Source organism: Cebus imitator, unplaced genomic scaffold (genome assembly GCF_001604975.1).
Source record: "Cebus imitator isolate Cc_AM_T3 unplaced genomic scaffold, Cebus_imitator-1.0 Scaffold61, whole genome shotgun sequence".
NCBI classification, from domain to species: domain Eukaryota; kingdom Metazoa; phylum Chordata; class Mammalia; order Primates; family Cebidae; genus Cebus; species Cebus imitator.
This window is the reverse complement of record NW_016107376.1, coordinates 3,122,155-3,135,647: the sequence shown is the minus strand read 5'-3', so window position 1 is coordinate 3,135,647 and position 13,493 is coordinate 3,122,155. Positions and strand designations below refer to the sequence as shown.

General features: G+C 40.3%; 1 protein-coding gene across 2 annotated transcripts in view; it reads right to left on the bottom strand.

The window, feature by feature from the left end:
• Positions 1–13,493, bottom strand: part of CUBN (cubilin) — a 305,685-nt gene that overhangs the window by 266,451 nt on the left and 25,741 nt on the right. For both annotated transcript variants that reach the window (XM_037739008.1, XM_017529781.2), the window contains exons 7-13: positions 11,622–11,748; positions 10,191–10,353; positions 7,144–7,275; positions 5,874–5,969; positions 2,733–2,851; positions 2,111–2,297; positions 340–452 (exon numbers count right to left, since the gene is read on the bottom strand). In XM_037739008.1, the coding sequence (XP_037594936.1) occupies positions 340–452; positions 2,111–2,297; positions 2,733–2,851; positions 5,874–5,969; positions 7,144–7,275; positions 10,191–10,353; positions 11,622–11,748 (937 nt within the window). The remainder of the gene's footprint in view (positions 1–339; positions 453–2,110; positions 2,298–2,732; positions 2,852–5,873; positions 5,970–7,143; positions 7,276–10,190; positions 10,354–11,621; positions 11,749–13,493) is intronic.

The following is a 13,493-nucleotide window of genomic DNA, read 5'->3' as shown; positions in this document are numbered from 1 at the left end:
TTTTTTGTATTTTTAACAGAGATGGGATTTCTCCAGTGTTGGCCAGGCTAGTCTGAAACTCATAACCTCAGGAGATCCACCCATCTCAGCCGCTCAAAGTGCTGGAATTACAGGTGTGAACCACCGCACTTGGTCCTTGTTACTTACTTCTAAGAATTAACGTAAGGTTATAGAAAGGTAGGTATATGTCTAGCCAAAATCCTGGCACTCAGTACTTAGTAAGCACTCAATATATGAAAGTTGAATTATCATTGTACGTACTTTATGTAATATATACACATATTCCATATTTATAGATACACATATAATAAGCATTTGGGCCAGAGTTACTGCATTTACCTTTCCCCTTTCAGTTTGGATAACCCAGAAGCAGTTAACATCATGAACATAACCAACATCCGGGGTCCTGTAGCTGAAGCTTCCATTGATTCCTGAGAGAGACTCTCCACAAACTGCAAAGGAAAAGATGAACTGTGCTTTTCAGACGTTCCTGAAAGGAAGAGCTTGGGCAACTGTAACTCTGCTGCCGAAATATTTAGAGAAAATTTGAATAATGAAGGTTGGAGACATAAAGCCCTGCCATTCCCTCTTCTCTGTCCCCTTTTTCTGTCAGCGTCCATGGAAATCCCACCTCTTGTTCAAAGCTCAGCTGACGCCTCATCACCTGCTCCATGAACTGCCCCTGTCTTACGTTTTCACTGATTCCCATTCTCTATGTGCCGGTGACACTCGATTTCACCCCACACGACGTAGCTCATATCTTTAATTCTTGTATCTGTTCTGCCATTTGGAGTTGGCCTTGTCTCCTCAACTGGAAGGTGAGCAGATCATAAGGGGAGACAGTATTTTACGCCTCCATATTTCTCCATAGGGTCTTCTACTGTCCTTAACATATAACAATCTCTGAATAAATGCATTCAGAGATTGTTATATGTTAAGGACAGTAGAAGCATTAAGTGGAGCATTAAGACTCCACAACCGGAGTCTTAACTGAGGAGTAGAAGGGTCAAAAGTGATTTTATGGAGGAGGTTGAAGGGGGAGTACCGAGGGACAGACACATCTGGATGGGAAACAAGGAAGACATTTGCAGAGGCTGATGAAGAGAAATATCTCAAATAAATGAACATAGTGGGAAATACTCATGGTGGCACATGGGGTCTGGTGGTGAAAGAAAACTTGCTTGATAAAGGCATTTCTAGGGAATTAGTGAAAAATAAGGTTAGATGGATCAAGTGAGATTCAGTTATATAAGTTCATTGAAAAATAATCCCAGTCTCTATTTAACAGGCAACAAGAAGCCACTGTGTATCCTGGAACAGGAGAGCAACATGATTAAGTGCAGTATTCTAGGGAAATTAAGTGGCTACTCCTCAGAAAACTTCCCCTTAGAAAATCATAAAAGGCAGGCTGGGCACGGTGGCTCACCCCTATAATCCCAGCACTTTGCGAGGCCGAGGCGGGCGGATCACCTGAGGTCAAGAGTTCAAGACCACCTGACCAACAAGAAGAAACCCCATCTCTACTAAAAACACAAAATTAGCTAGGCATAGTGGTACATGCCTGTAATCCCAGATACTTGGGAGGCTGTGGCAGAAAAATCACTTGAACCCAGGAGGCTGAGGTTGCGGTGATCTGAGATCATGCCATTGCACTGCAGCCTGGACAACAAGAGCAAAAAAGAAAGAAAAGAAAGAAAGGAAAGAAAAGGAAGGAAGGAAGGAATGAAGGAAGGGAGGGAGGGAGGGAGGAAACCATAGAGAAAGAAAGAAAGAAAGAAAGAAAGAAAGAAAGAAAGAAAGAAAGAAAGAAAGAAAGAAAGAAAAGAAGAGAGAGAAGGCAATACCTTAGTATGCTTTAATTTCAAAAAGGACATAGTGAAAATGGCAAATACTAATTGAATTATTCTTTGGAAGAAAAGTTCCTGGCTTACAGTGAGATTGATATTTACCTTGTGAATTTTACACCATTTCTGCAAGGAAAGACTTAGTTCTCAGCATCTGAGCAACTGGACAAGAAAGTAGATTCGGCAGAGGAATCTGCTGAGGGACTCATTAGAGGATGTTGCTGCTACACTGTGAGCATCTGTAGCATAAGAAACGCTGACTGTACCTTGCTGGGGAATCTGACAGAGACGTCCAGTCCAGAGACGTGTGCATTCACAGCTGAAAGAATTGATGCCATCAACACAAGTTCCTCCATTCAAACAGGGGTTGCTCAAACACTCATTGATGTTTTCTGTACAGTTGACACCTGTCCAACCTAAGTCACACTTACAAAAATAACCAGAGACTGTGTCCTAAGGGAAAAAAAACACATAATACTGTAAAAAAAGGGATAGACATTAAACTTGAATCAATCCAAATAAGAGGAATGAAGTGCTATCGGTATATTTAACAGGTCCAAAAACACACATGTATTTATGCATATTTTCTAGTAGTCTAACTTGTTATTAATAAGTTTAAATGGTCATTGTTAAGTCAGAGTTATTTAGATCAAACTGCAGGCTTGCTTTAGTACTTTGTAAATCACTGACACAAAAAATTAACTCATTGTTTTTTCCTGAGAACTAAAATCATTATCTACCTTTTATCTGAGAGTTTTAGATAGTTCCTTATCTGAAACTTGACTCATTATCTTAACATTCCTGAATCCCATAAAGATACATTTTATAGGCATGAAACTAAAACTATTTTTAGGTACTCTCTGTCCATAGGAAGAACAAAGGACTCACCAGGCATTGTCCATTTAGACAGGGGTGACTTAGGCAAATACTACTGAGCTGCACACATCCATTTGGCCCATAACCATTTCCAGTATAACCCGGGAGACAGGTGCAGACAGGTAAGGAACCTGTTCAGAAATAAAAACAAATGTTTAAGTACAGGTCTCCTCCTCTGTTCAGATGCAGCATCTAAACTCAGAATCTGCTGTCTAGACAAGGACCCACCAACATCCAGTCTGTATATTTTGACAGGCAGACAAAACAAGGTATGAGGAGAAAACATTAGAATCTTTATTTTTGTATTTCTTATCTTAAAATAAGAAAACCATTAAATGTCTTCAATATGTTATTGAAGTATTGTGTTGACATGGGTACTGTCAGCCCATATGTCAGATGGTCCTGAGTTGTGCACAAAGGTGAGGTGTGCCTGGGCGAGATGGACATTCCTCATCACAGAAGAGTTAACAGCAGAAAAGGGGATGCTTAGGATGAAAACATCTGTTGCAAGCACCGGATTTACACTGACTGATTTAATCCTCTCAAGGCCCCAATAGAGGCTGGGTGCGATGGCTCACGCCTGTAATCCCAGCACTTTGGGAGGCTGAGGTGGGCAGATCACTTGGGTTCAAGAGTTTGAGACCAGCCTGGCCAACATGGTGAAACCCTGTCTCTACTAAAAACACAAAAATTAGCTGGACATGGTGGTGCACGCTTGTAATCCCAGCTACTTGGGAGGCTGAGGCAGGAGAATTGCTTGAACCCAGGAGGTGGAGGCTGCAGTGAGCCGGGATTGCACCACTGCAATCCAACCTGGAGACAGAGTGAGACTTCATTTCAAAAAAAAAATTTTTTTAATTAAAAAAGAGCCATATGGAATCTGTAATTCCAGTACTTTGGGAGGCTGAGGCAGGTGGATCACCTGAGGTCAGGAGTTTGAGACCAGCCCTGGACAACATGGTGAAACCCTGTCTCTTCTAAAAATATAAAAAAATTATCAGGGCATAATGGTGTGCCTGTAGTCCAGGCTAATCAGGAGGCTGAGGCAGGAGAATCACATCCAGAAGGTGGAGATTACAGTGAGCCAAGATCCTGCCACTGCACTCTAGCATGGGTGACAGAGCAAAACTCCATCTCAAGAAAAAAAAGGCCTATAGATAGGTATAGATAGGTACTCTTTTATAACCCCCATTTTACAGATGAAGCTAGAGCACAGACAGACTGTTCTGGCCAAGGACACACAGGTAGAATGAGGAGGAGCCCAGCAAGCACACAGCCCCCTCGTGTGCAGGGTGCCTACAGCACATCCGCACAAGAGTGTAGTTTACACGGGCAGGTCATATGTCCCCAGTTATGTGGATGTGCAGATTGTATGCTGCCAGTTTCAAACAGGCTAGCCATCACAGAATAAACTCAAGTGTCTAAAATATTTTTGCAATAAAACCACAGATTGAAAATAATACAGTAACATAAATAAGTGATATGTGAATACATCAACAAAATACCAGCACCAAAACTTCTCACACTATTTTTTTTTTTTGAGACAGTCTTGGTCTGTCGCCAGGAGCCAGGCTGGAGTGCAATGGCGCAATCTCAGCTCACTGCAATCTCCGCCTCCTGGGTTCAAGCAATCCTCCTGCCTCAGCCTGCTGAGTAGCAGAGATTATAGGAGCCCACCACCATATCCAGCTAATTTTTTGTATATTTAGTAGAGAGGGGGTTTCACCATATTGGCAAAGCTGGTCTCGAACTCCTGACATCAGGTGGTCTGCCCACTTCGGCCTCCCAAAGTGCTGGGATTACAGGCATGAGCCACTGCACCCAACCACAAGCAATCTTTTTCTAGAAATCGTGCTCCTAACCACTTTGGTACATTGATAATCATTTAATAAGTATCTAGTCACGTGTGTGTGTGTGTGTGTGTGCGCGTGCGTGTGTGTTTACATATACATATATATTCCTTTCTGTATATGAAAATATATGACAAATTAATAAAGAATAAAGGTGGTATCTTGAAATAGCAAGAGATATGATTATCTCAAGAAATGGACTTGGGTCCACTCATTTGAGAGAAAATACCAAGCCAGATCTCTATTTAATATAAATATGAAATATCTTACCATAAAAAAAAACAAAAGAAACCATAAAAATATAAAAGAACATGTGCTTGACAATTTTTAAACAGTTAAGTAAAGAAGGCCTTCCTAAACATGACTGTGAAGGGAGAAATAATAAGAGAAAAGATTTATCTCTTTGACTACATAACAATTCTAAACTTCTGAATAGAAAATGCCACCACAAGATTAAAAGAAAAACACCACCCCAGGAAAAATACTTATAAAACATAAGCCAGATAATGAGATCATGTCCTTAGTACATAAAGAAATTTTACAAATCAACAAGAAAGAAAGTGAGCAAAGGACATGAACAAGTAAAAAAAAATGGCCAGTGAAAATCTGGAAAGTATTAGTTATGAGTAATCAAAAAGCACGAATGAAAATAATGGAAAACTCATTTTGCCTATAAAATTGACCAAGAAGAAAAATAATAATAATATCTATTATTGTCAAAGATGGAGTAAATGTGTATTTTCATATACTATCGATAATACATACGCTGATACAACCTTTCTTGGAGAAAGTTTAGCAGTATATATTTTGTTAAATAACAGGGTTAAACCCTTTTATGCAGCATTGCAAACACTGTTGGTTGTCACCCTAGATACATTTTCTGCTTCCTTCCTTCTGAACTCCTTATTATAGCTGAAATACAGACTGTACTTCTCAACCTCCCTTTGCAGCCAGGGTTAGCCAGGAGGCTCAGTTCTAAGCAATGGCACAGAAATGGAAGAGTTCCTTAAAAGAACGTGGCATTACCTTCTTCCTCCTTTTCTCCTGCCGGCTTGTTGGAATAATCATTAATTAATTAGCTGGTTTAATTACCTTATTTCCTAAATTAGAGCAGACCATTAAAGAGCATAGTTCATTGCATTTTTAAGAAATCCAAATCTGTAGTTTTATGACATGGATTAATTTTAGGTTTGAAGGTCAAAATAATAATTTTGAGAACAGCGGATTTTGTTTTTAAGATGTTGAATTGGTTTAGAGGGTCATATTACAATATCCAAAGCCAAAGAGAGAGATGAGTCATTACCTAGAGTTGAGGAGCATGATGCATCTGGGTGGCAGCCTCCATTACTGACTGAGCAGATGTCTATGAATGTGCACACTCTTCCATCACCCTGGTACCCTGATGAGAGCAAGGGCCATAAGGAACAATGTCAAGCAGATCAGAGGAGAATGCCTATCTAGGATTCAAATATCACGAAACAGATCAATCAGGGATCCTCCATCATCAAAACAAAAAATGTTACTATAAAATGTCATCAACGAATGAAATTTCACAAATAAGAAAAATAACAAGAATTAGTCACCTGATTTCACAAACAATGTTCTGGGTTGTTTCTAATGAAAGAAATCTGTATAAAACTACTGGTAGACATAGAAAGTGCTGACACTAAGAAAGTGAATATTTTTACATTACAGTGACTCTGATGTTCTTACAGGTCAATTATTATAGAAGTCCAAAGTACTGTAGCTCCATGTTATTAAAACATACAAGGTTTCAGTTTATCCCTTAGAACTCCCTGACCTTCTTGGATAGTATTTCAATTTAGATTATGGCATAACAAAAATGACTTCTTTCCAGAAAAGGAGGAAAATGAACAATTACTATATATGCCTACTGTGATGCCTGTGGTTTAGTAAACTTGATATGCAAAACATCTCAGGAGTGCACAATATTAATAAATTATTTGTGAGGGCAACAGAGCCGTAAGTCTGTGATCCACTCAGAAAACTTTTCAAATTCTGCATTATCTCAGTGCCTATTTCACAGTTTGTAAATCTTGTTTTCCACTGATATTCAAAATGTTTTTCTTTCTTATCGTAGAGTTGTACTAATGTGTCCTGAATTCACAAGATAAGCAAAACTTTCTGTGCTATTTTCTCTCCTCAGACAAAAATCACATTTTATCATTATTATTAAGACAGAGTCTCACTCTGTTGCCAAGGCTAGAGTGCAATGGCACAATCTCAGCTCACTGCAACCTCCGCCTCCTGGGTTCAAGCAATTCTCATGCCTCAGCCTCCCAAATAGCTGGGATTACAAGCATGCACCACCACACCTGGCTTATTTTTGTATTTTTAGTAGATACGGGGTTTCACCATGTTGGTCAGTCTGGTCTGGAACTCCTGATCTCATGGGATCTGCCCACCTCAACCTCCCACAGTGCTGGGATTACAGGCGTGAGTGACCGCGCCCAGCCAGAAATCATATTTTAAATGGAGCACAAGGTCCTGTATTCCTATGTCGGTGTTCCCTGCATTGGAGTCAGGAAGCTGGCACTGAACTGAGGCAGCACCTGGTGGACAGGCCTGACAGTGGTAAGACCCAGGTGTATTCACACACTCAACAGGTGGAGCCACAGAACAGCCGCCGTTATTTATCTCACATTCATTGATATCTTCGCAAACATATCCGTTGCCTTGCCAGCCTAGAAAAACAGGAAGATTGAAAAGTTTAGCTCTATAGACAAGTCAACAAAGAAGAAATACAAGAGTCAAAACATATAAAAATCTTCTTCACCTAAGGAACTATAAAATAAAAATGAGATATGCTTATCAGATTAACACGAGTTGTTTTGAATTCTTAAAATCAAATTCTGGCAACAAGGTGGGCAAATGGGCTCCTCTTATATGATGACAGTTAGACATTAAATTAATACAGCCTATTTGGAAAAAGCTCTGGCAGTATTCATTAAAATTTTTTAAATACATACACTTTGACTATCAATTGTGTTTATTAAAACTTACCTATTGTGATAAAACTACTAGTATATTACAATGTGGGTAAGAGGATGTCTATTGCAGCATTGTTTAATAGGGAAAAACTCCTTAATCATCAACAGAAGCATAGCTGAACACCTTATGACTCATCTTTGTGACTGAATACTAAAAACACTTTTTAATATGCACACACCTGTATACCTACGTATGCACACACACACACACACACACATTGAAATAGTTTTTACATATAGATTAATTAAAGTATTAAATATGGCTGGGCATGGTGCCTCACACCTGTAATTCCAGTACTTTGGGAGGCTGAGGTAGGTGGATTACCTGAGACCCGGAGTTCGAGACAAGCCTGGCCAATAAGGTGGAACCCCATCTCTACTCATAATACAAAAAATCAGCTGAACGTGTGGCACACGCCTACTCAGGAGGCTGAGGCAGGAGAATCGCTCAAACCCAGGAGGTGGAGGTTGCAGTGAGCCACGATTGCACCACTGCACTCCAGCCTGGGTAACAAAGCAAGACTCCGTTTCAAAAGAAAAAATAAAAAGGGCTAGTTGTTAAAATAATATGGAGGATTGGGCTCATACTCGTAATTTTGGGAAAGAATTTTTTAAAATCGTGCATGTGTTTGTACAAATGAAAATAAATGACTAATGGTGTCATTAGGAAGATGAGATTTAATAATTTTACTTTAGTCATTCCCATGTTATTCAATTACTGTCTGTATTACTTTTATAATTTAGATTACTAAAATTATACAAGTCCTTTAAAATCTTTAAAGACTTAAAATATTTATATTCTTTAAGTAGAATCCTATTCTAAGACTCTACCTCAGAAAATTATCATATTTGTTCATGACAAAATGAGTACATTAAGAAAAGTTGGAAGAAAAAAATGCCCAAATGTTCATCATGGTCCTCTCTGTGATAAGATCAAAGGTATTTTTTTCTATTTTTTTCCAAATTTTTGTAGTGATATTTTATAAGCAGCATATATTGCTTTGCTGCTTATAAAATATAACTACTACCTGTATATATTTCAGGAAAAATCGGGTGATAAACAAGAAAACAAAAAAAAAATTGTTTCTCTTTCTCCTCTGTAACAATAAAAAGAATGTAAAAACACATTGCCAATCCTCTAAATAATTTATTTTCTGATTTATAGTTTTTAAAGATTGTCCATGATAAATTACCTTCAAAATGTGACTGCTTGCAAATTGTGCTTGCCCCTGAGAACTAAGAAGTAAAGAGTCTTTATAGGTTTTTTCCATTTCTTTCCAGTTTTACAATATCTAAATATTTACATGCAGAAAACCACTAAACCAAAAATGACGACACAGAGCATTAGGTGTGTGGGCTTTCTTGGCGAGAAGCAGCTTGGGTTTGAATCCTGGCTATCTGTAAAGCTATGTGACCTTGGGCGTTATTCAACCTCTTTAAGCCTCAAGTTCACATATTTTAAAATGTGAGTAATATTTATTCTTACCATGTCTTGGTTTTATTGTACTTAAAAGAATTAAAAATTGCTTATACAGTGCCTTAATAACACTTTATTAAAAAATAAAAACCAGGCTGGGCGTGGTAGCTCATACTTTTGGAAGCCAAGGGGGGCAGATCACTTGAGGCCAGGAGTCTAAGACCAGCCTGGCCAACATGGCAAACCCTATCTTTACAAAAAATACAAAAATTAGCCAGGAGTGGTGGCCTGCCCTTGTAATCCCAGCTACTTTGGAGGCTAAGGCAGGAAAATCGCTTGAATCCAGGAGGTGGAGGTTACAGTGAGCTGAGATTGTGCCATTGCACTCCAGCCTGAACGACAGAGAGACACTCTGTCTCAAAACAACAACAACAACAGCAACAACAGCAAACAGCTACTACTATTACATCACCTTTGTGCCCCATTCCTAAGAGTGCAGATTAACCTTGTAAACTCCCTGAGGTCTCGCTAATCGCCTACTGGTGCACCCAGCACAGTGCTTTGCTCATAGTAGGCATCCCACAAAATAATATATGTGGAATGAAAGATGATTATCTCATAAAGCAAGAGATGCCCTCTGATTCAAACCCAGGCAGTCTTTGACCACGGAATCCATGTTTTCTGCGACTCAACATATAGTGTCCCTGGAGATGCAGTCACTGTGGGGCTGTGATGGAACTGGATATCTCTATTTACATCAAGACCACAAGTTACTCTAATGACACACCCAGGCAAGAGCTGCTGGACTGTTGGGAGATGCAAAGAGGTCAAATGATTTCCCCATATGTACAAACATCTGGTTAGTCTGAAAGGTGGGACTAGAGTATCTCTTTTGATCTCACATCTAGTCAGTTGATGGTCACTGCAGTGCAATGTCTAACTTATAAATTCTACGGCTAACGTTGTCGCAAAGTCTGACTCTAGCACAGTTTTGGACAAGCCTCCCCTTTTTGTAGTGGAATTGGGATAGCAGTGAGATAGTCTTGAGTAGAAGTTAGTGAACTGGGACATGAAAATGGATTTGAACACCTCCTGGGAATGGTCTTCCTACTCATCAGGATTGAAAGAAAATTGGGTCTGGCACCTCGCCAACCTGGCATGCAGAGCCGGACACAAGGCCCTGAGAATGTACCTGTTGGACAGGCCCCACAATAAAAAGAGCCTAGAGTATTGAAACACTGCACAAGCGCGGAGCAAGGCCCGGGCTGGAAGCTGCACTCGTCTCTGTCCAGCGTGCAGGCAGGGCTGTTCGGAGGAGACATCCACCCAGCATCACAGATGCAGCTGTACTTGGGCTGGCAGGATGACAACAGCATGAATAAAGACAATCATGAAAATCATCAAGAAAAGCCTGTAAAAATTTCATCAAGCCCCAAACTGTTTATCCTCTAACGTTCATTTCCATAAGGCCAATCCAGTGACTTCTCTTTTCCTTCCCATATGATTAAGCATTTATACCAGATCATGCAAAAAGGGAAACGTCTTTATTTCAGAGTAAAAGCAACCTATAATTTCTCCCCAAGATGCCAGGGAAAGAGTAACAACAATCAAGAACTGTAAGTCAATATAATTAAAGTCAATCAACTCAGCCTGCTGTGTTTTTAGAGAGAAAAACACCCACGTAGGCACAGACCTTGGAAAATCAATTCTGTTTGTTTTTGTTTGGAAAGTTCCTCCTCCTACCCACCTCCTCAGCCCTTCCATCCCCATTATTGGATGGGAACTATTTTCCATCACATGGGTAGAAAAAAATAGAACTAAAAATAAAGAATGAAGAGCCGAGCCAGCCATGACTGGACAACCTTGAGGGTCAGGAGTCAAAGTCATCAGGACCCAGGGCATGGAGGGGCATTCTGTCTGAGGAGTGGGCTTTTAGAGTCTGCAGCAGTTCCAGAGACTCAGGACAGAAAAATCAGACTCCTGGAAACCACATGTTGCCAACAAGACTGGTCCTTTTATATTCCTGTGTCTTGCCACTGATAAAAATAACACTTAAAAGAACAAGAGAAGGTGTTATCTCAGAGAGAGTCATGATGGGATAACAAAAATGGTCCTATTTCAGCTGGGCAGGGTGGCTCATGCCTGTAATCCCAGCACTTTGTGGGGCTGAGGTGGGTGGATCACTTGAGGCCAGGAGTTCAAGACCAGCCTGGCTAACATGGTGAAACCCCATCTCTACTAAGAAAGAAAAATTTGCCAGGCATGTTGGCATGCTCCTGTAGTCCCAGCTACTCAGAAGGCTGAGGCACGAGAATTGCCTGAACCCCAGAGTTGAAGGTGGCAGTGAGCTGAGATCGTGTCACTGCACTTCAGCCTGGGTGGCAGACCACGCCTCCGTCTCAAAAAAAAAAAACAAAAAAAAAAACAGGTCCTATTTTACATAATGACATCTTAATCTCTGGGTCCTTTTCCTGCATATCTCATCTCCCCTCCTCGCCTACGCCCCACTTACAGGCAGGAAGTGACTTCACCTCTGCAAGCTCTAGGCAGTGCTTGTATAGGAGGAGGAGAAGCTACTAACCATCGCTCTCTGCAAGGTGGCAAATTTGAGAAAGGAACCCACCTCTTCAGCTTGATCTCGGACTAAATCCTCACAGATGCCATGGTCACAGCGTGCCACAGAGCCCCCTTCACAGTCATCATATTTAGATGCACACTGGGGTCCGTATGTCTCAGGTGAGCAGTGACAACTGTTGGTTACACAAGAACACAATGTCAGGGCTTGTGTTTTGGGGCCAGTTCTTGTCTCTTAATGAGAAAAACAATTCAAATTGCAAATCAACAATGTTAACGTGGAATCATAAGCCACCATTGCAAATTTACTGACTGGACTCTTGGGAGAAAATCACTTTGCTCTGCTCCAAGTGATGGATTGAGTAAATACGGTATTAGAGAATCACAACTTATTATCTGGTAAGCCTCGCACTATAAATTCTTGTGTTATCAGGTCATCAAACAGCATTTCCAAAGGTAATAGAGTTAGTTCAGGAAGGTAAAGGGAGAGATCAGCAAATCCATTCATCATCTGTCCAATCAGATCTGCCAAGAAGCACAGGCAACATGGGCTACACTGATAACTCCCAAATGCTCTCTAGGATTATATAACCCCACATGCAATCCAGTATCCACACCTCACAGTCTATTATTGTTATTATTATATTACAAAGGGCAATATGTCTTCTAGCCATAAAAGGTATAGTTATATAATATAATATCATGACATTTTTTCATAGGCACATTTGAATTTCCAACAAAATGTGGTATTACATTATGCCTAAGCTAGCAGTGGGTGCTTTGTTACTAGAAGATTTTAGTCCAATAATAATATTGTTTTAAACACATGCGACTGTTAAAGCTGCTTTAGCCTTATCTCTGCAGTGTAATGGGAACTTATCTGGTCTGAGACTGGGAGCTGGGGGAGGAGGAAGGATAGAGGAATCCCAGACGGCTGAGCCTATCTCCACACGCCTGTGCACATCTGATGGGGAGGGAGGGCCAGGCCCAGAGGTTGCCAATTGCTAGACTTGAGCAGAATTGGCAAGAAAAGCTCTCATGGAGGAAATGACTGTAGGTGCCAGGGGTCAGAGACAAGGAACAGGGAGCAGCTTCGTGGCCAGCCTCCCTCCCATGCCATCCTACAAAGTAAAACAGCTCTTTCACAAGACATAGTGAGGTACAGGAGCTTAGTAATCTCCACGGATGACCATGTATGAATGACAATGTGGGAAATTAGCATTTGACTGCTTGAACGGCATCAAGAACCAAACTCCAGGCACAGGATTCAGCTTGCCCATGGTGGGTCCCTGAAGCAATTGCTGGGGTGGCAGTGTTTTGGTAGCTTCTAAGGAAGAGGACAGCAATGACTGTGGCCAGAGATGGAGAGTAAGAATGCAGGGAACACCGTCCATACACTCGTGTTGGGAGCCCAGACTTAGCAAATCAAAATACAGCATGCCCAATTAAATGCGAGTTTCAAGTAGACAAATATTTCTTCGTATAAATATGCTCAATGCAATTTACAACATCAGTATATATTTACATAAAAGCGGATTCATTAACACATGACATTTCTGAGCATCCCAAAGTTGCCTTTCTCTTTAAGATAAAGTCATAGGAAAATAATTACAAATAATTAAACTTACGGAGAAATTAAATCATGCGTTCCCACCCACAGCTATTTATTTCCCTACATCTCTCTGCTTTCCTTCTCATATTGTTTTCTTTCCTCTTTGTCCTCCCATCTTTACATAAAATATTTGTAAAGAGAATTTTGACTCTTGAGGATTATAGAACTTTAAAACAGTTTATACACATACTTGAGCATATGATCCAGGAGGCTTCCTTACTAAAAGTTTATTTCACCACCAGTCCCAACACCTGCCAAAAATGTTTAAGAATCTTTTTTTTTTTTTTTTTTTTTTTTTTTTTTTTTTAT